The sequence below is a fragment of the Loxodonta africana genome, chromosome 6 (genome assembly GCF_030014295.1).
Source record: "Loxodonta africana isolate mLoxAfr1 chromosome 6, mLoxAfr1.hap2, whole genome shotgun sequence".
In the NCBI taxonomy this organism is placed as follows: Eukaryota; Metazoa; Chordata; class Mammalia; order Proboscidea; family Elephantidae; genus Loxodonta; species Loxodonta africana.
In genome coordinates, this window is record NC_087347.1 from 9,956,248 (window position 1) to 9,980,753 (window position 24,506).

General features: G+C 39.6%; 2 protein-coding genes and 1 long non-coding RNA gene across 4 annotated transcripts in view; 1 reads left to right on the plus strand and 2 right to left on the minus strand.

Moving 5' to 3' along the window:
• The window catches only part of GIGYF2 (GRB10 interacting GYF protein 2), a 144,641-nt gene that overhangs the window by 69,370 nt on the left and 50,765 nt on the right, over positions 1-24,506 (minus strand). For both annotated transcript variants that reach the window (XM_064286544.1, XM_064286543.1), the window contains exons 7-8: positions 22,411-22,522; positions 21,716-21,756 (exon numbers count right to left, since the gene is read on the minus strand). In XM_064286544.1, coding sequence (XP_064142614.1) covers positions 21,716-21,756; positions 22,411-22,522 — 153 coding nt within the window. The remainder of the gene's footprint in view (positions 1-21,715; positions 21,757-22,410; positions 22,523-24,506) is intronic.
• Positions 12,324-21,709, minus strand: LOC111752757 (uncharacterized). The gene is made up of 2 exons (XR_002787674.2): positions 12,986-21,709; positions 12,324-12,906 (listed from the first exon to the last, which is right to left on the minus strand). It is a non-coding gene; the product is annotated as an uncharacterized LOC111752757 (long non-coding RNA).
• Positions 12,414-15,552, plus strand: KCNJ13 (potassium inwardly rectifying channel subfamily J member 13). The gene is made up of 2 exons (XM_023557753.2): positions 12,414-13,089; positions 14,906-15,552. Exons 1-2 carry the CDS (start codon positions 12,630-12,632, stop codon positions 15,526-15,528), a joined length of 1,083 nt encoding a protein of 360 aa, XP_023413521.1. The 5' UTR covers positions 12,414-12,629; the 3' UTR covers positions 15,529-15,552.

The window sequence follows — 24,506 nt, forward strand, 5'->3', positions numbered from 1 at the left end:
CAGAAACTTTTAAATGGATTTCACTCATCTCCTCCCTTAAGAAAATGCTTTATGGAAGTATAACATTCTTATGAAAAGTACACAAAACATAAATGTGTAATTTCCTAATTTCCCATAAAGTGAATATACCCATAGAGCTACCACCTGAGATTAAAATGGAGCCTGGTGGCACAGCGGCTAAGAGCTCAGCTGCTAACCAAAAGGTCAGCAGTTCAAATCCACCAGGCGCTCCTTGGAAACCCTACGGGGCTGATGGGTAGGGGAGATTAAAGAAAAAAATAGAGTGTGGACAGCTCTCGAAAGTCTTCTCCATGCCCCCTCCCAATCACCTCTTTCCAAAGTAACAACTTTCCTGACTTTCGTTCTCAAAAATTAATACTGCCTGCTTTTGAACTTTTTATATAAATGGAGTAACATGGCATATATTCTTTCATGACTGTCTTCTTTTGCTGAACACTATGAGAGAGTCATCTGTGTTGTTTCACGAACAATCGTTTGTTCTTTTGCACTGCTGTACAGTGTTTCACTGTATAAATATACTACAACGTATTACTCCATTCCACCGCTGACAGACATCTAGGTTGTTTTCTAGTTTTCTGCTATTATGAATAGTGTGGCTATGAACATTCTTGGACATGAATTTTGGTGAGGATCTGTTTGCATTACTGTTGGTTATACACCTGGGAGTGGAAGCGCTGGGCCGTAAGGTTACGTTTAACTTTAGTAAGTACTACCAAATATTTTTCCCAAGAAATAGTACTACTTTAACATTTGTTTGCTTGTTTGTTTTACTCAAATCTCTTAACAAACATTAAAATAAGTGCCTACTCTATAGAAAAACACAATTAGAGGTGTGGAATTAAAAACCAAGAAAAGACTTAGCCGGCACCTGTGTTCCAGGTTCACAGTCCAGGGACAGACGTATCAACAAATGGCCTGATATGTTACAGCTGACAGAGTGCATGACCTATCTCCTGTGAATCTCCTCACACCCACGGGAGACAGCATCAGTCTTTATCATCTCCACCATTCCTGTGAAGAGGGAGATGTGCCAGGGCGCCGCACAAGGTCACACAGCTGAGTCTAGACCAAATCAGAAATAGAACCTAGGGGCTCAAGGTCCTCAAACAGGGTTTATTTCCACTACATCATTCTTAGTGGTTTACTCACATATTAGGCCCATTGGAACCAGCCAGGATTCTGGAAAACCTGAAGCAGAAGGATGAAGATCTGGGATCTAGATGTAACCAGCCCTAAAAAGATTTCACACACGCCATGGGATATCCTGGGGCCTAAGTCAGCTACCTATCCAAAAAGGGGAAAAATCTGTTCCCATCTTCCTGAAGAAATGATTTCAAAAAGTATAACCCTGAAAAACTGGTAAGACCAACCACTTTAATACAAAAATTTACCCAAGAAATCATTTCAAGGGAACAAAATGGCTTCAAGCACTGTCTAATGAAATATTTATTTCGAATTACTACGGGGGCAGTGATGGTTCACTGGCGGAATTCTCGCCTTCCACATGGGCGACATGGGTTTGATTCCCAACCCACGCGCCTCACGCGCAGCCACTGTCTGTCAGTGGAGGCTTACGTGTCGCTAGGATGCTGAACAGGTTTCAGTGGAGCTCCCAGACTAAGACAGACTAGGACAAAAGACCTGGCAAACTGATTCCAAAAAATTAGCCTATGAAAACTCTACGGATCACAACGGTCCAATCCAAACTGATCCCAGAGATGGCACAGAACTGAACAACATTTCATTCCATTGTGCACAGGGTCGCCATGAGTCAGGGGCTGACTCAACAGCAGCTAACAACAACTAATGTAACTAAAAGTCACACCGCGTACAAGAGCTGCTCTTAAACATTAAGGTAAGTCCCTTGTAATCTAAATTCCAGTGGCCCTCAGTGTGAATAAATTTAAGTGGAGGTGTCAAGGAGAACTTCATGATAATACACAAATATGTAATACATAAGTGATAATACATTCACATATTACTGATGTAACTTAATTTTTTTTTAATATTAAGATCTTTCAGGGGAAATTTAGAAGATGGTATCTAAAAATCCTAGGACTCCATAGTGACTAGGCTAAAACGGGTGAGGGACACCCACGTGACCCTTCTCAGCATTCAAAATCAAAGTCCTCCTCCTGTTACTGCTTCTGTAACAGCAACACCATGATAGTTGAGTAACCGAGTATTTCAGCTGACTTGTTCTTCAAATCTTAGCTTAATTTATAAACAAAGTGATTTAAAAGTATACCTAACTGAGTAATTTACAAATTAATGTCTAAACCAGAGGTTCCTGCCCTGTAGTCTGTGAATGATCTGAGGGCCGGGGCCCTGGGATCGTAAGCATGTAAGGTGCTGGCATGTTTCCCCACACCTACCCCCCCACTGCCCCCAGGGAAAAGAGTCTAAAGCTTTTATCTGAGTCTTAAAGGTGTCTATGGGCTCCAAAAGGTAAAAAATCCAGAGCCCATAAAACAGTCTAGTCAATTCTGACTTACAGCAACCCTACAGGACAGAGAGCTACCCCACAGGGTTTCCAAGGAGTAGCTGGTGAATCAGAACGGCCAATTTTTTTGGTTAGCAGCCAAGCTCTTAACCACTGTATCACCAAAAGGTAAAGAAACACAAATTTAAAATCCATTTTTTTCTATTCAATATAGGAAACGTACCATTTTATGAGCAAACTATTCAGCCTATATAATATACTTAACGTGCTTAAATCCACAGTACTTTAAGATGTGTAAAGGTGCTAAAACACATTATTTTCCCCAATGGTAGTAAATACTTGATTGTTTCTGCTTTAATCTGTTCAGTCCGAAAAGTAAGTAAATAAATAAATCAATCACAACGCCATATTGGTTTAGCCTGGTCTAATTGAGTGGACTTCCTAAGGAGAAAGAGCAGTGAAAGGGCACCTGTGTGCATGTTTGACTCCCAGCCAAAAATGGTGTTTATGGAAAACTTCAGATGGAGCAAAGAGGCACTCAGCCAACAAAATCTACAGCTGTGAGACTTGGAATTTACAAGTCCCCGATCTCTAAAAGCAGGAGTGGAATTATGGGACAGACTTTGAAGCTTGTTTGTGTGCAAATTCTTCTAACAAGTGATTTTCTATTCCTCTATTCAGATGTATGTCTCTGACCAACCCTAAAAATACTTCCTAACACAGTGAGGAAACAGTGGAAGGGAGTCGGTGTTGATATTTACTTCTCCTTCCCCCCCTCCCCAATCACCTATAAAGAAAGAAATTCAGGATGGTTAAAATGGAAAAGTTTAAATTCTATTGAGATTCGCCACTCCCCCCCCACCCCACTCCCCCCCCCCAGCCTAACTGTGCATTAGAGAATTAAATTAGGCCAAAGAGAGATTTGGCCCTTGCTCTTGGGCCACACCCACTAGTCCACCCTACAATGTGATTTACGGTGGGGGCCTGAGGGGGCCTCAGGCCGCAGCGTATCAGCTCCACCTCTGGAAGTGCTAGAGACCAAAGCAGCCACACAGCCATACATGATAGAGCCCCAGTAAAAACTCTGGATACCAAGGCTCAAGTGGGCTTCCCTAGTTGGCAATACTTCTATGTGTGGCCACACATCATTGCTGGTAAAAAGGTGACTGTCCACATGGCACCGCTGGGAGAAAACCACCTGAGGCCCTGGACCTGATGTTCCCTAGACTGCCGAATGTGTTTCTTCCAAGGTAGATTTTAATCTGTATCTTTCACTATAATGAAACCATAACTGTGAGTATCCTGTGAGTTGCTCTAATGAATTACTGTTACGGCCTGAATTACGTCCCCCTGAAAGTGTGTGCTGTAAACCCTAATCTCTACGCCTGTGGTTCAGGAGCCCTGGTGGTGTAGTGGTTAAGCACTCAGCTGCTAACTGAAAGATCATTTTGAACCCACCAGCCATTGCAAGGGAGAAACACACGGCAATCAGCTTCTATAACTCCACAGGGCCATTCTACTCCGTCCTATAGGGTCATTAGGAGTCAGAATAGACTCTATAGCAATGGGTTTTATATGGTTATAATCCCATTTGGGGAAACCCTGGTAGCATAATGGTTAAGAGCAACGGGTGCTAATCAAAAGGTAAGCGGTTCGAATCCACCAGGCGCTCCTTGGAAACCATATGGGGGCAGTTCTGCTCGGTCCTATAGGGTCACTATGAGTCGGAATCCACTCAAGGGCAACAATGGGTTTGGTTTTTGGTTTCTTGGAATCCCATTTGAGAATGAGTTTTCTTTATTATGCTAAAGAGACAGGATTAGTGCAGTGCAGGGTTTATCTTGAGTCAATTCCTCTTGAGATATAAAAGAGATTAACTGAAAGCTAACAAGCAGAGACGGGGGGGGGGGGGGGGGGAGAGAGATGCCAAGTCACATGAAGACTGCCCAGGGGCAGAGAAGCTCAAAAGAGACGAGGACCTTCCTCCAGAGCCAACAGAGAGAGAAAGCCTTCCCTCAGAGCCAACGCCCTGAATTCAGACTTCTATCCTCCTAAATTGTGAGAAAATAAATTTCTGTTTGTTAAAAGCCATCCACTGTGGTATTTCTGTTATGGCAGCACTAGATAGCTAAGACAATTACCAAACCTGAAGGCAGTCTGGGGAACCCCCGAACTTGTAGCTGGTGTCAGAAGCTAGGGTAGTCCTGGGGACTCCCAATCTTTAAACGAACCCCCGTGGGGTAACACACTTGTTCTACTGTTAACAGGAGTCCTGAAAACACAGCTGTCCCTGGCTGGAAGGGAGAATGGATGGACTGCAATATATCATAATCTCTTTGAAAAAGCACCTCACGTGGTTTGAATACGCCCCACACCCCTACTGCCCTCATGCCCACGGCTGTGAGTATGCACTAGTACACACCCAGAGCCTGCCTGGAATCTCTGGACAAGACAATCTTGAACATGCAGCATTAGGAAGAATCTAGACATCTTCTGAAGAAAGATAAGTAAACTATGTGAGAAAGAACACCGGAGACCACGACTACAGTTTTAAAGTAAGGACATTACCTATGGACACAAGCAGGACATTTCACTCCAAGTGTAAGTTTTGTTGTTTCCAAGTACAATGTGGCACATTTATGGATCATATACCAGGCTGACTTCAGCCAGAAAGAAAATCAGATACTTTTAAAGACAGGGGAATGAGTTGAACAAAGAATAATGTATCTGGTCTTGGCACCTTGCTTAATCATTACGATTTTCAGTAAAAAAAATAATAATAATAATAATAAATCAATGAACAGGTGTCTAGCACTTATGTGACATAGGAGAGATTTTATAGAGCCATCTCCAATTACCTTACTGAGAAATACCTAGAGCAGACATCACTAATTCTGTTCAGAAGGGAGGTCCCGTGTGTGAAGTCATCAGTGTCATTCCAGCTAACTTGGCTCCACCAGAAATGAATGGACTTGCTCTTCAGGCTATTGTACTGGGAGCGCTATACTCCAGAGAGGGCTCTCCAGTTAGCAAGTAGAACTCATCATCTAACACCATAGCAAACTTACAAACTGTAGAAATTCAGAAATCAAAACACTTCTTCACTCAAGACATTTTCTTCTGTCAAGTCATTTCTGCCTCGATACATTCTGAAACTGGGAAAATTATGGAAAGGAGCTTCTAAGTTTACTTTAGTAAAGTCCTTCACTACCTTGTTGTTGTTTTTAGGTGTCACTGAGTCAGTTCTGACTCATAGTGACCCTGTGTATAACAGAATAGAACACTGCCCAGTCCTGCACCATCCTCACAACTACTGCTATGTTTGAGCCTACTGTTGCAGCCACTGTGTCAATCCATCTGAGGGTCTTCCTCTTTTTCGTTAACCCTCTATTTTACCAAGCATGATGTCCTGCTCCAGGGACTGGTCCCTCCTGATAACATGTTCAAAGTATGCAAGATGAAGTCTCGCCATCCTTGCTTCTAAGGAGCATTCTGGCTGTATCTCTTCCGAAACAGATTTGTTTGTTCTTCTCGCAGTCCATGGTATATTTAATATTCTTCACCAATACCATAATTCAAATGCATCAATTATTCTTTGATCTTCCTTATTTATTGTCCAGTTTTCATGAGAATATGAGGCGACTGAACATACCATGGCTTGGGTCAGGCACACCTTAGTTCTCAAAGTGACATCTTTGCTTTTTAACACTTTAAAGGGGTCTTCTGCAGATCTGCCCAATGCAATACATCGTTTATTTCTGGACTGCTGCTTCCATGGGCATTAACTGTGGATCCAAGTAAAATGAAATCCTTGACAACTTCAATCTTTTCTCCATTTATCATGATGTTGCTTACTGGTCCAGTTGTGAGGGCTTCTGCTTTCTTTAAGTTGAGATGTAATTCATACTGAAGACTGTAGTCATTGATCTTCATCAGTAAGTGCTTCAAGTACTCTTCACTTTCAGCAAGCAAGCTTGTGTCATCTGCATATCTCAGGCTGTTAACAAGCCTTCCTCCAATTCTTTGATGCCACATTCTTCTTCATATAGTCCAGTTTCTCAGATTATTTGCTCAGCACACAGACTGAACAAGCATGGTGAAAGGCTAAAACCCTGACGCACACCTTTCCTGATTTTAAACCACGCGGTATCCCACTGTTCTGTTCAAACGACTACCTCTTGGTCTGTGTACAGGTTCCACACGAGCAGAATTAAGTGTTCTGGAACTTCCACTCTTCGCGATGTTATCTGTAATTTGTTACGATCCACACAGTCGAATGCCTCTGCATAGTCAATAAAACACTACCTTGCCTACTTTACTGTCTATTAGAGACAGGTGGCAATGTTAACACTGCACCTGCTCTGGTTCTGTTTTTTTTTTAAATCAGCTAGCTGACAACTGATATCAAATATAATTCCCACTAGTCCATGCAAGAAGCCAGCATCACATCATAAAGTCCTCCCTTTATACTTTTACCTTTCCTAATTCTGAAGGTCAAAGTTTCCAGTGCTGTGTCTCAACTTGTATTGAAATGTTTTGCATTAATGAAACAAAGAAGGAATTAATATAGTTTTTAAACAGGGGAGGGAATCTACAAAGGCGGATTTCACTTTCTAAGTAGCATTATATTGGTCTACATTAATAATTTTCCCAGCAGGCCTCCCATGATTTTACTTTGAACAATCATAGTCTTTGTTTCCCAGATCCTCTCACATGTGACATTTGATGAAAGTTTTAAAAACAGCAGCTAACGAAGCAGGAGAAAAGTACTGCTCACTAAGGCATTACACAAATCGATCCCCTCACTCATTTCGAGGTTGCTACAAGAAGGATCACAGACATTTTCCTGCTAAACACCAGTTCGGCACTGAGTTCAATTTTCTGTGCCCTGAACACTATGTTTTATTCCACATCATACTTTCCATCAGGGAAACAGCCCCTAAAAGAAGCTTCTTCGGTTATTTCACATAGGTATGTTTTTTTAAAGAGAAGTACAAGGTACCAAACAATTAAGTTTCTTTCTATTCCAGGGTCTTTGTATATACAGCCTTAAAAAAGTCTGCTTCCTTGCAAAAAAAACAGTAATAATAAGAAAAATAAAGGGGAAAAAAATGTTTCAGGTAACTAAAATATCTATATTAGTAGTCTGGAATTAATGGTATATTTATTTATTCTGATGAGACGGGATATGAAAAGTAAACTAGGAAAAATAATTCATGCCTAAAAGTTCTCATCCAAATAAATCTTCCCCCAAAGAAATGGAGAGGGGGGAAAAAAAAGATTAGTGGAGGAAATATCTCACACTTCAACATGCTATATAAGGAAAGAGGCTAAAAGGAAATCTTGCAGGGAATTTTATCCCTTTGAACTTTCAAATAAACTCTTAAGTAAGATTATGCAAACTTGCTAAAGACCGGTCCCGATTAGAGGGGAAAAATGCACCCCTTCTCCAAGTCAGTTCTGAAGGCTTTCTCCAGAATTGTTAAGGTTTGTGTTGGGTAAAGAAAGACCTCCTAACAAACCAGCATTCTTTTCCACATGATCAGAGCTAATTGGCCCCCCTGCAGACCAAGTGACCAATCACATCAACTTCAGAGGAAACCAGCCCCCACTGCATTATAAACAGAGGAATGTGAACTGTAAACCCAGTCCAAGAAGAGAACCTACAAACCAGACTTGTAGATTAGAATTATCTGATTGAAAGACATACTCAGCAAGTTTCCTCAAGACCTACCTTTGCATATAGGCTCAGCCATCAAAAGAACTGGTGAGTACATGAAATTCTATTCATTCTTATTTCTTTCCTTAAAGGAACAGGGAAAGAAGTAGACTGGCAAGTAAGGACAGATCTAGTTACTTCCAATAGATTTCTAAAACCATATCTAAATAGGGATATACATTAAGGTTCTTGATTCTTTTTCCTTGTATTTTAGAAATGGAATGATAATAGCCCTACAGAAAAAGATTACTGGAAATTATCTTCTGAATTGTTTTGTTAAATGCATACTAATCCGCCATTATAATACAGAATATAAGCAGAAAGGACCTAGAAAAAAATTTAGAGGCTAAAAAAAAAAAAAAGAAGGTGCCTTTTTCTTTTGGAAAGTACTAAAGAAACCCTAAATGAGCGTACAGAAACAAATGACAAAAGAATAAAACACTTTGCTTTTTTGAAATATTTTTATCCATGAATAAAATCATGCATTTTATCTTAATTTTAAATTTCTTCTAAAAAGAGAATTATTACTGAAATGTAGTAGAGGCTTCTGCAAATAAAAAATTAAAATGTAAAAAAATCTGAGCTTACATAATAGGGCTAGAACTCAGATTGTTTACCCCAATTATGTAGCACAGAAAGATGATTCTAAGTCTTTCAATACAGTTTAAAACCAGACTAGACAAATCCATGGTAATGCCATATTTGTATAACACTTGTAATTATAGACTATATCCTAATTGTTTAATATAAACTACGCTACTACTTTATAACATGGCAGTAGAAAAATACATCATTTTAAGTGTTGCAAACTAATGAGTGGAATGAATCCATTGTTCGGATGATCAATGAAGCAGACGAACTATCATTTTTATAGAGTACTATTTTTTTCAACAAATAGTTTATAAATGGGCAAATATTTTACAGCCCACACACACAGATTCAAGAAACCTTACCAAGTTTCCATTCTACTTCTGTTGGGATCAGTTGATGAAAATCGTATCAATGCAAATCAAGACAAATGATACATTCAAAAAGCACTGTGCCTGTAGGGATATGAAAATTACTGGGAAACAGAATAGTATAAACGTAATGTCTACCCATCAGACACTTTTTACAGATATCAGGTAACAATAATACACCTTAAAAATATATATATATACACAAACATGTAAAGTCACACAGAAAAAAAGGGGGGGGGGGAAGAAATCATTGAGGAATGCTGTATCAGTTGAAGGAATTGGAAATAATTTTGCCAACTTGTAGAACTACAGGAGATGGTGTTATTTAATTCCCTCTTTCTTCCTTTCCTTTTTTCAATATAAGGAGCCTGGCCAAGGGTAGTGGGTGACTTGCCCAAACTGACACAGCTATACAACCACAGAGCCAGAGCTGGTTGGCTAGATTCCCTAACCTGTGTTCTTTATCTAAACCACACTGACTACATGGGTCCAAAGAATGGAGTTATTCAGGGTAATCTCTTAAAAAAAAAATTCTTAAGTGGGGATCAAAATCTTACTTCCCTCAACTACTTTCCAACACAATCTAAACAAGATCTAGCAAAGTCGTATACTAAAAAAAGATACTGCTTCATTGTTTTGATATTAGTCTTTTGACTTCCCTGTTCACAGGTTTTTCCACGTAATTTACTTGTAAGAGAAAAAAGAATGGAAGTATAAAGAGCCTAGAATAAGACTGCCACAAAAGCTGTAGGTAACAAGTCTGAAAAACTCCAAATGGGAAAAATTTATTTTGTTACATACAGTATACATAGTAAGGCTTTCTCTCCAGGTAATGAATTTTAAAACCTTTAAGCACCCCCACTCCAGCCCGAGCTACTGTGAAGCAGTAAGTATTGACCAGGACAGCAGTTCCCTAGAGTGGAACAAGTACCGGGGTGCAGGTCCATGATGGGCATTTTCACATAGGCAAGAAGCGAGACACCATAAAGGACAAAGCAGCTGTTCACACACCTTTGGGCAAGGCAGCCAACTCTCCTTTCATGGCTATATCCTTCTTCGAGTGTGAAAATGCCCTTTCTTTTATAAAATAGTGATGGTAGTATTATATTTTTAAAACTACCTTCTCACTTGGCAAAATACCAAGTTGGCGATGCTGTGTAAGAACTCTCCTCTCCACGTTTTGTTCTGATTCTGCTGATGTGTCGAATCCAAAATACTAGACGATGTTATAATTCTGACTGTACTAATCTACAAATCTCAAAAGAAGTCTTCCTTAACTGAAAAAATATTTCTTGCCTAAAAATCATAGGTCTGAATCTAATAAGCATAAATGAAGACCAAATATTCTGTAATGGCTCTTGAACAAAACTAGTCAAATGGAACAGTGTTTTTCACAAAGGCTAACTAGGGTCAAAATGTCTGTTTTTGAGACCATACAGCACTGACTTTGGACTCAGAGTCATGGGATTCATACTCGCCACGTCCTACCTTCATGGTCTCCATTTCATCATCTGTAAAATGAGAGCAATGATGATAAAAGTTAACAAATGTTATTAATAACAATAAAGCAACTGACACGGAGAGCTTGCTCTGGGCCAGACACTGCCTGTGAGCTTCCTGGGAGTTAACACAGGGAGGGTTTTAAAAAAAAAAAAAGCTGACTTTGGAGTTAGCCGGATCGGGATAATAATTCAAATCTGGCCCCATTTGCCCTGTACAGGTTTCCTTTATCTCTCTGAGCCTCAGTGACCTCATCTGAAAAATGGGGAAAATGCCTATGTTGCCGAGACCTCAAAGAATTAGAGATAACGCATTAGGAAAGCACCTAGCATGGTGCCTATATGAAGACTTTATTATTATTTCCAAAAGGGCAGGCATCAGGCCTCTTAAACCATTTAAATTAGCTAGCAAAATCAGGGTTATTAACCTGTGTCACAGAAAAAAAAAAAATACACTGAGTAAAATTATGATTATGATAACTTATTATGATGATAAACTATAAAGCACTAAGGTTTTTTAAAGTTTATAATAAGAAACTGAACTGGCTACTTTAGAAAGTCAAAGAATTGGCCACCTAATCTAAGTAATTTTAATAATCGTTCCGACATTCTTCCGATATTCCATCAGTAGCTCAAAGCTGAAGAGAACACCTCCAACAGTACTAGAAATGTTAAAATAGCCTCTAGACAAAGAGGAAAGCTGCAAATACCCTGCTGGACAATGTCCAATTCCAAACAGCAGAGGAGGTGGTCTTCAAAGCCTCAACACACAGGGGGACCCAGTAAACCCTGGCACAGCAACCCAGCTCCAGAAGCCTCTAGTCCCTTCTTAAGCTTCATTCACAGGGCAGAGAGAGGGTATGCAGCATTCCCAAGGACATCTAACTGTGAAGGAAGAAGCAAGGAAAAGATTCAAATATAAACTCCTATGACAGGTTACAGCAGAGATGGGAGCACCCAAGGGGAGCAAACCTGTATTTCCCACTCTGCTCCTGGTAGCCTCTGCACAGAAGGCTTAAGACACCTTTGTCATACGCAACAAAGGTCAAAGGAAAGCACACATTAGATTTCTACTCACCACAGAGAGGAAAGTATAACCAGTGATGAAAACTGCTAACGGCTGAAAACTAATTAATTATCTTTGGAAAACTGCCATTTGATGCCTTCGTAATTATCTCAGTTCATTAAACTCTTCAATCTTTTTCTTTGACTTATTTACTTTCAAAGCTAAGGTTATCTAGGAATGTCTACTTATTTTACCAGGGAAGTAATTCTCTCTCCACGATCCAATCGGAGCCTAGAATACTCAAGACAGCAATACCTCAACCAGGAAAGGAAAGACTTCATGAAAACGGCCCAAAGTGACAAACACACATAAACCTCAATCATACAACTCTTTGGTGTACTCTCTGTAGCCTGATTATAAAGCACACGTCACAACTGCAGGTCTCTCAAAGCTGAGGACAAGGGTAAGTCTTGTCTTGACACCAAGTCGGGTCTCGTAGGATCTGCAGACAGTTTCACATGAAGCTTCCAGGTGATTTCTATTTATTTACAAAGAAGAACATTTACGTATTTAACATATTCCTTTTTATCATGAATTATCCAGGTACTCTGTTATTTACACATAATATTCGGTCAAATTAATAACTACTTGATTGCCTGGACTTGCACAAGTAAGATATGGTGGCATCAAACGGGCATGAACCAATCACCACCCTCAGGAACTTTAAGATATACTTGGAAAACATTAAAATGTCAAACTATTTTAACAGTTATTCAAAGGAAAAGTACTTAATAAATGGCCCCTTATGTACAGAGAAAGAGAGAGCAAGCTATCAGACTGAGAAAGCCTTCCCAAGTTATAGTCAGGGAAGCTTTAGGCACAAAGCAGAACATGAGTGAGGTCTCCGAATTTAGGAATTATAACTGTAAAACAGGTAAGGGCTTACTAATTTACTCTTGATTTCAGAGAATTCCAGCCTAAGATGGATGGCAGTAACTGCAAAGTTATTGCCCCTCTCCTAACTCAGAGATACCGGAGGATGGTCACCAAGGATGGCCACAGCACACTTCAAATGGATGGTGCTCAAAGGAGCCTTGCGTATCTTCGAGATGCCTGGGGAATCCTGATGGACATGCGCTGGCGCTGGATGATGCTGGTCTTTTCAGCTTCTTTTCTTGTCCACTGGCTTGTCTTTGCAGTGCTCTGGTATGTCCTAGCGGAGATGAATGGTGATCTGGGACTAGATCACGACGCCCCACCTGAAAACCACACCATCTGTGTCAAGTACATCACCAGTTTCACAGCGGCGTTCTCCTTCTCCTTGGAGACACAACTTACAATTGGTTATGGTACCATGTTCCCCAGTGGTGACTGTCCAAGTGCAATCGCCTTACTGGCCATACAAATGCTCCTAGGCCTCATGCTAGAGGCTTTTATCACAGGTAATCGTCTTTGTTCTTTAAAAAAAAAAAAAAACAGCAAGTGTTTTGGAAAGGGTAGTTGGTTATCAGCGATTCTGTTATGGGGTGATTGATTTGCGTTATCAGTAGGCAAGGCCTGAGACAGAGCTGAGGGCGTCCAGGGCCAAACAACAGAAGAAATCATAAGGGACCTGACTATAAACTTAGGTTCTACCTACTGGAACTTTTTAAGAAAAAAAGGGACGACTAGGACACTGGCTGGCAGGAACATGCTATGCCAAAAAGTATTAGGGAGAACGCTAAAGGAAGTTTTTCAGAGAAATAAAACTTTTTGTTAAATAAGTGTATAAATACATTCAGTGCCTATTTTGACAGTCATTTTACCTAATGGGAGAAATTTAGTATTTTTTTTCTTCACTGGGGTAGAATTTTCTCCTCTGGATTTATCTTTTCCACGTTTACTCAATACCACTGAGCCCAGGGCACCACAGTCAGCATTATGTTAGAGAAAAAATTAAGGTTACACATTCTTAACAAAATACACTTGGAAACATGGCTACAAGGATTATGAAATTTTGCTTATAAACCTGGTAACAAATAAGACTCCTTTCCCTAATAAAGTGGTAGGTTTAGTGTCATTTTTAATAACTGATACAATTAAAACAAAACAAAGAAAACCTGGTTTTAACATACTATCCAATAATCTGAGAAGGCAGGCATCGGGCCATCTGAAGGGTACTCTGGGATCAAGTCCCAGCGTGCTACCCACTGGCTCTACAACCTGCAAGAAATCACTGAATTTCTAGAACAAGAGTTCTTAAACTGGGCCAGTTCATGGATAAAATCAGTGGGGTCTGTGAACTTAGATGGGAAATCTTAAATCCTTTTTCACTAACCCTAACCTCTACCTGAAATTTGGCATTTCCTTTGATAATGAATGTAGGCAACAAAAGCAGTAGCATCAGCAGTATCTACAACTTTGATACAAACAAAAATCACAGATATTTTCGTATCATGCTATAATACTTCAAAATTACAGTATTATACCTGCCACTAGGTTTTGTCATTTAATGTGTTAATAAGGCATATAGAATACTTAGAAAACATTTTAAATGTTCAACTGTATTTTAATACATTTTGGTTTCCACTGAATCTTGGGGATTTATTTTTATACTTTTAAAACATAATTCTGAGAAGAGGTCCATTGGCCTCACCAGCCTGTCAACAGCATCTGTGGCACAATCTGTAGTTTGGGGCACAGGGAAGATACACCTAAAAGATACACTGAAATCACCTTATGCAGCCAGTGCCTTCTAAGAAAAAAAAAGAAAGGTTTATATTAAGATTCGAAGTTAAAAAATTGTCCAACATGTCACTCATTCCACTAGCCCTCTTCTCACCCCCCAAAACATTCTACTCTGAATCTAGTCTCTACTGCAACTTGAAATAATCTGGTTGTAATTAACCTATATTTATTTTCCATTGCATTAAAAGGAAAAAAAAAGGCAGAGATAGGAATATAGGAAATAACCAATTCTTTTGACTCTGTAAGAAAGTGGAGGATATGGTTTTATTTACATTTTCATGTAACAAGATGAATTATGCCTGTCCATTTTGAAATCATGGTTTTTAAAGTAAGAATGTACGTATATTTTGAAAAATTCTCCAGGCAAAATGAGACAACCCCAATTAACAAACCATGCGTTCAATTCCCTACTCATTTAGAAGTCATGGCACCTAAGAAATGTTTAACTATTTGATATACCCTTCTTGTTCAGAAAAGGTATTGATATTTATAGTCAACATTCTAAAAAAAATTCAATGGTTTCTAATTTAGGTGCCTTTGTGGCGAAGATTGCCCGGCCAAAAAATCGAGCTTTCTCAATTCGCTTTACTCACTTAGCAGTATTAGCTCACAGAGATGGCAAACCCAATCTTATTTTCCAAGTGGCCAACATTCGACCTAGCCCTCTAACTAGTGTTCGGGTCTCAGCTGTACTCTATCAGGAAAGAGAAAATGGTGAGCTCTACCAGACCAGTGTGGATTTCCACCTTGACGGCATCGGTTCCGAGGAATGTCCGTTCTTTATCTTTCCACTGACCTACTACCACTCCATTACATCATCGAGTCCTCTGGCTACTCTGCTCCAGCATGAAAATCCTCCCCACTTTGAACTAGTCGTGTTCCTTTCAGCAATGCAGGAAGGCACTGGAGAAATATGCCAAAGGAGGACATCCTACCTACCCTCTGAGATCATGTTACATCACTGTTTTGCACCTCTGTTGGCCCGAGGTTCCAAAGGTGAATATCAAATCAAGATGGAGAATTTTGACAAGACAATCCCTCAACTTGCAAATCCTCTGGTCTCTAAGAGCCCAAACAGGACTGACCTGGATATACATATCAATGGACAAAGCATTGACAATTTTCAGATCTCTGAAACAGGACTGACAGAGTAAGACTTACCCATGGCACCCTTCTTTTTTAATGTATTAAATATACCCAGGTAGTTATACACCTATCTTTTCTTTATCGTATCTCATGGGTTTTTTTCCCCCAACTTTGATTACATCTCTCTGATCACATCAGAGTAATCGTACCTATGTCCACAAAAAATGGCTAAGCCAACAATACACATTCTGGAAATACAAGATTCTACTTTACAAAGATTGTATCTATGGTTATCTGCTAAAATCAATTAAATTCAACATAGAGATCCATTGTTGGTGAATTTACAAGGAGATGGTAGGATTCTAGTAATGAACGTAGAAGGCAGACAGACAGTGAAGTTTAACACACCTGAACTCTAAGAAAAATCAACCATAAACCTTGAATAACGGTTTAGCCTCACATCTAGCTCTCTAGCGGGAAAGACCATGTCATAATATTTAGTCAACAACCTTTTAATTTCACAATGTTTAATGACTACTACTTTTTTCAAGGCAAACAATCATGTCTTTAGTCCTTTATACTACAAAACTGGGGTAACAGCTAAGAACAAAAATTCACAGGAAAAACAACAAATTATAGATTATATGTAACCTTAAAATCATTTGAACACGACACCCAAACACACACAGGCTCAGACATTTTTGGCAGAAAGTAATCAGAACACATGGGTAAGCTCCAGCACTAGCAGAACCTGCAGGGCGGTATTTTGGGGAGAAGATGCAAAAGTTATTTTAAAGCTACCCTGCATAATAATAAGAAAGTGACTGAAAAATCAACTATTCATTTGAATGGTTTCAGATCTAAGTAAAAACACTCCCTCTCTACCGACGACCCATTCAATGGTATAAAAAACTATGAAGGGCCTAAATAATTCATAAATGCAAATATATTTAATTTTGTATATATAATAAAGGCTTAGATATAATTTCACTAGAAAAAAATTCTTTAATAGACAAAGCAAAAAATAATTAGGCAACAAAGTATTTTTGAATGCGAATTCCTGTTTCCAACTTCAAATAGTTTTTTCTATAAACACAAAATGAGTGTTTATTCACCAGTGGGAGGCTGGACTGGATGAACTCTATTATTTCTTTCCAAATCTAATGCCCCAGGAAAATGATGCTTTCTCTGCTGCTTCCTTTTTGGTTTTACATATACAGGGACAAACCCCATTCTTTTATTTCCCAGTTTAAGACAATCCTTTGCAAACTTTGCATTTCAATAAAAAAAAAAAAAATGAAACTATCCTCAAACATAAAACAAGAACCAAAAAAGTCAAGTCTATCAAGTTTCCAATAGATTTCTGGCCACTCTTCTCCTCTGGAATCTTCCTTATTCAGGCTTATGTGGGAAAAGGGAAAGATCAACCTTCCCTACTGGTGACGACCCAGGCAGGAATCGTCCCTTGAAATAAATACTAGCTGAGTAAAAGCAAGCAGTTGTGAACAGCAAGTCACACTTTTCTACACTTTGACCAAAAGGAAAAGAAAACAAAGAACTCTGGAGTGGTCTAAGACAGATAATAGCATGAGGAATACCAAGAACACTGCAACGTAATTACTGTGAACTTCTGCTGTTTGAAATCTTAGGCATTCTTAACTACTAGCCAGAACAACAGATTTTTCCAACCCAAGACTGTTTTAACAACTACAGGCAGCAGGAATTCTTATTTCTATAATAAATTAACAAGGCTCACTTCACTTGTGAAAATAAAGTTGTACCTAAGATTTTACATGGTACGCTTTTTCTAAGAGCGCTTCCGTCACTTGCACAGATCACGGGCCCCACAGCTAAGGGCGGCTGCCTGAGGTGACACAACAAGTAAACGGCCAAGACCTGGAATGAAGTCTCCCTGTAGAAGCAGCATGGGCTCCATCCTCACCAGAGGCATCTCCCATTGTTCTTACACAGTGAAACCTGTGAGAGCTGCAGCTCCACGGGACTGCTTCACTCTTCTGGATCTCGCAAGTTTTCTGCCTCTGCCAGGGTACAGCTTACAAATTTTCTGTCCCTCTCTGTTAATGGAAAATATGGGAGTTTTCCTTCTCTGACAGGTTCCCGCCTTACACAGGTCCCGGCTTTCGCAGCTTTTACTGTAGCTACAGACAAACTGTCCATGTGAAACCTGGCTGTGACTTCCCCCTACACATGCCCAGAAAACTCTGTTGGCACTTTAGAGCAATTTAATAAATGTTTTATGAATAGCGCAACTAAGCAATACCGTCAGCCTTTGTCTGGGGCGTCAAAAGTCTCTGGGAGTCTGTGCGTGATTCTTTTACTTCAAAGAATCACACCTTCTACATTGAGAACTAAATTTTCTGCAAACCACCAGTGTTCTCTCATGAGCATGGAGTACAATGGAAAGCCAGGGGAAATGGCTGAGAGGCAGGGATGGCAGCTCTGCCTGCCTGGCTGTGGGCCACCTGTGAGCTCAGTCATGGCATCTTAGGCCACCTTGGAACTAGCTGAAAAAGTGCCTTTGGAAACCAGTACAGACAGCATCGCAGTCCCAACGAACTAGAGACAAGTAGTTACTAAAAATCACTAAGGGCTGAGGTTTTCTGTATGTACAAACCCTATTACTAACTGCCGGCAGCAGCCTAGTGATCAAAAACTGCTGTGTCTATTTCAAAGGATTTCCCACCAAAATGGACTAGTTACTATCAGGCTGGGTTCAACGTACTGGTATCATCTGGGTCATTTTTTAGTTTTCTAGTGATCTTTTCATTTCGATCTCATGGAATCTTACTACAAGATGATCACTAGAGCTGATCCCCCTACACAGTAATCAATCCCTACTCAATAGGAATTATAACTGCACCAAATACTTCGCAGGCCTCCTTCCACCTCCACTCTCTCCCAGGGCTGTTCACAGGGGTGAGGCACCATTCTCACCCAGATGTCTGCAATCCCACCCACTTCTCTGCACACAAGAGGCAAATATATGATATGAACCCCCTCTAACTTGAAAAGGAGCAAATCATCCTTGAACTTTCCTTCACTGCGCCAATTATCTTAATTCAAGGCCATGGATGTCTCACCAGTGATCAGTATATTAGTGTCCCAAAGAACTAGTTTAGAGCTGCTGTTCTCGGAGAGTGTACGAAAAAAATTACAACTGCTAACAGGGTTTTGTTTTTTAATCTACATTATTTTTAACAAATATGGATTGCTTATATAAAGAGCCCAGAATCATCTGCACAGTTAATATGATAACCTGAAGTGAGCATCTTATCAAAAAAAATTCCCTAAAAGTCACTATATTAGAATAACCTGTCACATTTAGAAACAGCCATGATATTTTAGGAGCAAAAACTTTATATGCTTAGCTACCTCATGTCAATCTGGTAATACAGAGCTTCCCTTTTCAATACAGGGTCAAAGAAAAAGAAAAGGACCTTTACTTTTTTTTTTTTTTTACTGATTTTTGTTGTTGAGAATATACACAGCAGAACATACACCAATTCAATAAATTCTACATGTACAATATAGGTAAAATAGGAGAATCACAAATAATGATTATAGTGAACTTTATAATCAACTACCTCGAGCGATCAAAGAGTGAGTATGTATCAATAGTTGAAATCAAGATAGTCTCATCACAGGGATTCTCATCACTACTTTCCCAAGGCAACCCATGTCATGTTTAGGCAACTCTATAACGATTAGATCTTCTTTAAGATTGTGTCAAGTATCTGCCTCCTGGAGCCTTCAACAGTTCAGCCCTTTTCTGTCCCTCAGATCATCTTTCACATGACCGTTAAGCAAATATTTGCAGACAGTGACCTCATAAACCCTTCTCCCGGCTCTGTCCTGTCCACAGTCTTGTCTCCTATCTAAACAGCCCTATTTCCTTCATGCATTCCCTGTTACAAGACTTCAAATCCCCGCCGTCCTACTCCAATGCATGGACACCCTTTCAAAGTGTGCCTCAAAACCGAAAACCTCTTAGCTGTCCTGAGATAGTGGGACTCTCTTCCCTAACTCACTGAGGGCACTTTACTGTGGGAAATGCTGCCCGAGGCTGTAGGGACACCGGCCACTGCTGACTTAGATTCAGCAGAGTCTGTTTCAAGTGCTGTGTGCTCCCAGCAAGCTGCCGTTACACACAGCGCCTCCACGTTTTAACTGCAGAATTCATGTATGCAAAACTTTGCATTTCTGCTGTTAAACTTCCATTTGATTCCATTTGGTTATCTTGTTCCACCTTAACTCTGATCCCAAGTCCCAATTATGCCACTCCACAGCTCCCTCACAACACTGAATGATTTGAAAAAGTGATCAGCACACCAACACTGTCCTCCAAAGAAAAGGAACATTTATTTGTTACCTAGCACAATGTCTGGCACAGTGATAACCAGTTGCCATCAAGTTGATTCTGACTTATAGTGACCATACAGGTCAGGGTGGAACTGCCCGATAGGGTTTCCAAGGCTGTAATCTTTATGGAAGCAGACTGTCACATCTTTCTCCCGTGGAGCAGCTGATGGGTTCAAACCGCCAGCCTTTCGGACAGCAGCCAAGCGCTTTAGCCACTGTGCCACAGGAACTCAGTATTTGTTGCATGAATAAATGAGTCCATACTCTTAATTATTCCTAAAAATTCTATAAGGCATTATCACCTCCACTTTATTGATGAGACTAATAAATATCTAAGAGCTTAAATCACCCACAATCGTTAAGTGTTCTGATTTCAAATTCTGTTTTCTTCAAACTACCCCTCATCACCTCTCCGTGCTCATTGGCAAAATGTACAAAATCAGACTTGGGAGCAGAGGTCCTGACAAATCCCCCAAGATAATATTCATTCCCTTGTCTACGATATGGGTGAAGACCGTCAACTAGCAATAAATTATCTACCCAGCCCATGCTGAATTTCTTTATGCTACATTTACATTCTATGGCTTTTCATGAATATAAATACGACCAATTATTCCCAGTGCCATATTAATGAATGAGGAATTTAAATCACTAATATGTTAAAATGAGTATTATATGGAAACAGTGGCGCAAAGCTGCTTATCATTAATTTTTTTAAAACAGTCTGTAAATCAGTCCCAGCATATTTACATATTTACCATGTTCATGAGAGGCACTCACCTCTGTCACATCGGGTCAGTTCTGGTTCTTGTAGGAATTTGGTACTTGTAGGAATTTGGTTCTTGTAGGAATTTGGTTCTTGTAGGAATTTGGTACTTGTAGGAATTTGGTTCTTGTAGGAATCTGGTTCTTGTAGGAATCTGGTACTTGTAGGAATTTGGTTCTTGTAGGAATTTGGTTCTTGTAGGAATCTGGAATTTCTATAGTCACTTTCCCAACTCTAATGGTACTATGAACTGGCATTTTTTTCTCTCAGATATTAATACCTACTGGCAGTTTGTAAAGCAGTGTCTTTAAGCAGTCAGAAAGTCCATCTTAACATCATAAATTCTTTAATATAAACTATGACTAATTCACCATAAACCTTAAGTCCTGTTCCTTTATTGTGTTCCTCTTTAATTCAGCGGACCCCGTGAGTATGTATTTTATTTTGACTGCTCTCATCTCAAAATAAGAAGGAAAAAAAAAAAAATTATACAGCCAGAAGGCCAGACAAACAGACTGGATGAAAGAGGACTAAAGTAAGAACACTTGGTACTTTTTAAGCCTCTGGTCTCAAACATACTAGCACTCTCCCTATTTCTTCTCATTATCAACAAAAATGGATTACTTACATAAAGAGCCCAGAATCACGAGCACAATTAATAACCTGAAGTGAGCCTATTACCAAAAAGCATCCAATAATAGTCACTACATTAGAACAGCAGGTCACATTTGGAAACAACCAGTGAGATGCTATCTACCCTGGAAAAGGAGTTACTAGATTGGCTGTTACCTTAAAATTTTAGTTCACAAATGGCTTTAACAAAGAATATACCACTCAGAGAACACAAAGATCTAAAACATTAAGTAAAATTCTAATGGTTTTATTCATCATGCCTGGTTTCACGCGATACAGTCCTCTAATAACCACGGAATTCTAAATTCAAGCAATGATACAACCCCATCTACTGGAGAGGTGGAGGTAAGTAAGTCTATATTTAAAAACTTAATCCTTGCGGTACTGGGTTTTTGGTTTAATCCTTGTGTGTGAGTTTGTTAAGAACTAAAAAGACAGAAGTGCAAATAAATGTATTTCAAAACAGAAAGCCTTACCTACATCTTTTCGTCCTGGTTTTTCAAAACGTCTGTCACCCCTAGAAAAGATAAAAGAAATTTCAAACAAGACTTGAGAGTAATATATTGATTTCCCATCCATGAACAAAACCACTTTCCTATGTTTCTTTAATAGCATTTCTTCCATTTTCAAATTATAAAACAAGTATGTGGTTATTGCCTAACATTTTGAAAAATATAGAGAAGCATAAAGTTGAAAGCAAAAATACCCAGCTCACCTACCAAAAGCCAATATCTACCAATATTTTTGTATATATAATTTTTTAAACACTGAAAACACACCAGAATGTTATTTTTTCATTAGATACATGCTGTACATAGTTTTATACTGCTTTTCCCACATCATTAAATATTTTCCAAATCAACCTAACTTTGATGGCTGTTAGAGGAGGAAGTCGGGTCCCCTGAGCTATTGTGTTAAGCCACCCAGTTTGTGGTACTTTGTTATGGCAGCCCTCGGAAACTAATACACATGTTGATCTAGAATGGCTTCCTTCTTTGAGGATCATTTTAAAATTCCTAACATACAATCTGATACTCAATAATGAACGGCATTTTTTAAAAACGAAACTCTATAACTGTACATCAAAGGGCCTTCTCCTCTGAGAAAGGAGGAGGGCAGTCCGTTTTACCTGCTAAGGACATTTGTATCAAGCTCAGGATCCGGTACTTACCTCTCCTCCCAACTCTGCGATCTATGCATCTCCCTGCCACCTCCTCGGCCAAACACGCCCTCCACCTCGTCAAAACTTCTTTGGTAAAAACCACATTCACCTCTGCCTCTGCCTGAAAACAGAGAAAATGATAGTCAAGACGTCAATGCTTGGCACATGGTCAGTGTCAAAGATCAATCTTTGAAGTTCTGTCTCTAAAGGAAGCCAGATGTCCACAGGTTGGGTCTTCACCTGTGAAGCCAATGGTGGCACTGAAGTAGCCCGACTACAGGAGATTGAAAAAACAAGTCAGAAAACTGGTGTGAAAGTCCCAGGGCTAGTCTTGAACAAGTGCTATTTAACTCTTTAATAAAAAGTTCAATAGTGCAATTCATAAAAAGGTCAGTAAACGATTATTGTAAATTAAACTTTTATTGGATTATTTCCAACAAAAACGGAAGAAATCTTGATTTGGAAGGTTTGAAAAGTGGGGAGCTAAAGTACAAAAGCCAAGCATAAATTTTCAAACAATTTATCTAATCTCAGAGAAAGATAATTTAGAAAGGTCAACTCTAATCCATCAATTTTATAAACCAACTGCTTAAAAGATATTCCAGAGCAAACAAAGGAGCCCTTTCCCCTGCACTCAAATCCTGAGAGAGGAAAAGTGTCAGGGCTAAACTCTGACCACAGACGTGAAACGAGTGTGTGGAAATCGGGACTTAGGGACTCTGGTGGTCCAAGTTTAAACTGGCCTTTACTAATGCCAATTTGTTTAGGGCTATCAAATTTTGACTGGATTCTACTTATAATAACCTAACAGAATCACAGAAATATGCCAATATATGTGTGAAGATATTTACTGCCGTTATAAAAAAAAAAAAAACTGGAAACCTAAATGCCCATCCCTAAAGGACTGGCTAAATACATTGCGCTAAACCAATACAACAGAATACTATGAAGCCATGGAAGATAAAATACTGATAAACTACTGGCATGAAATGAAATTGACATTATTCTGTTGAATAACAAAAGCATGCCACAGAATAATATGTTTAAAAATGATTCCATTTCTATAGATTATGTAACTGTACAGATGGGGTCAAGAAGGGTGGATATCCACTGGCTGGGTCTGGTGGCAGAAGGCAGTATGCGCCTCAGCTTTATACTTTCTGTACACTTTAAAGCTTTCCCAACTAATGTGCACCATCTGTATCCAAAGCACAGGTGAGAAAAGTAGAGGTGGGGTGAAGGGCACAGGGATGTATTCATAACACGAAACCCCTAGCCCAGCCACTCTCGAAGTGTACAATCACCCAAAGGAAAATGATGAATGAAGGCATGAATGCATTCCAAAGCCAAATACAACTGAGTTAAGTAATCATTTCAAATATCCATGCAATATTCGTACTTCTTGGTTATAATTTATCAAGTACTGGCTCAGACTTATACTTTCAGATGATCATACTACGAAATACAAAAATAACGCACACAATTGCACGCGAGGAAATCTTCAGAACGATGGAATGGAATACAGAGCACCTATCTTTATACATCCTCTTCTTAAATTCTGAATCCAAGGGTTCTAGCCTCTATGATAAACCTCCACATCAAAGAAACCAGAGAGCAGGGAAGAAATTTATCAATCTTTCACCTGTTTGTCCACATGGATTTAAAAACAAACAAACAAAAAACCTGTTTTGGAGACACTGGCTGGTATTTGCAGTGCACAAAGCTGGTCGTTACTCAGACACGTAGCCCAGCTCGCTGGTGGTACACACTCTGGCTCAGAAGCTCATTCTGGGTTCTGCCCCGAGAGGCGGTGGGAGCAAAGCTGCCTACATGCAACGTCTCCCAGCTGGCCCACACCAGAAAAACAGGAAATGATCAAGTACCAGGCCAGCCCCAGAAGCGGTCAGTCCCAAAACACCATGCACCACTAAGATGCACAGATCTCAGATGAATTCTGGGCCAATGGAACATGAGTGTACAAATCCAAATTGCCTGTGGAACCTCTGAAGTACACACACACCTAGATCTCACCACCCAGAGCTCTGCTGCTGTATTTTTTTATCAGTTTTACAGATGATTCTAACACCTCCCCAGGTTAAAAACCA

Bases quoted from the DNA above. Each gene is read 5' to 3' on its own strand.
- KCNJ13 (XM_023557753.2), top strand. From the start codon at position 12,630: ATGGATGGCAGTAACTGCAAAGTTATTGCCCCTCTCCTAACTCAGAGA. The intron at 13,090-14,905 runs GTAATCGTCTTT...TTTCTAATTTAG, and splicing joins GCTAGAGGCTTTTATCACAG to GTGCCTTTGTGGCGAAGATT.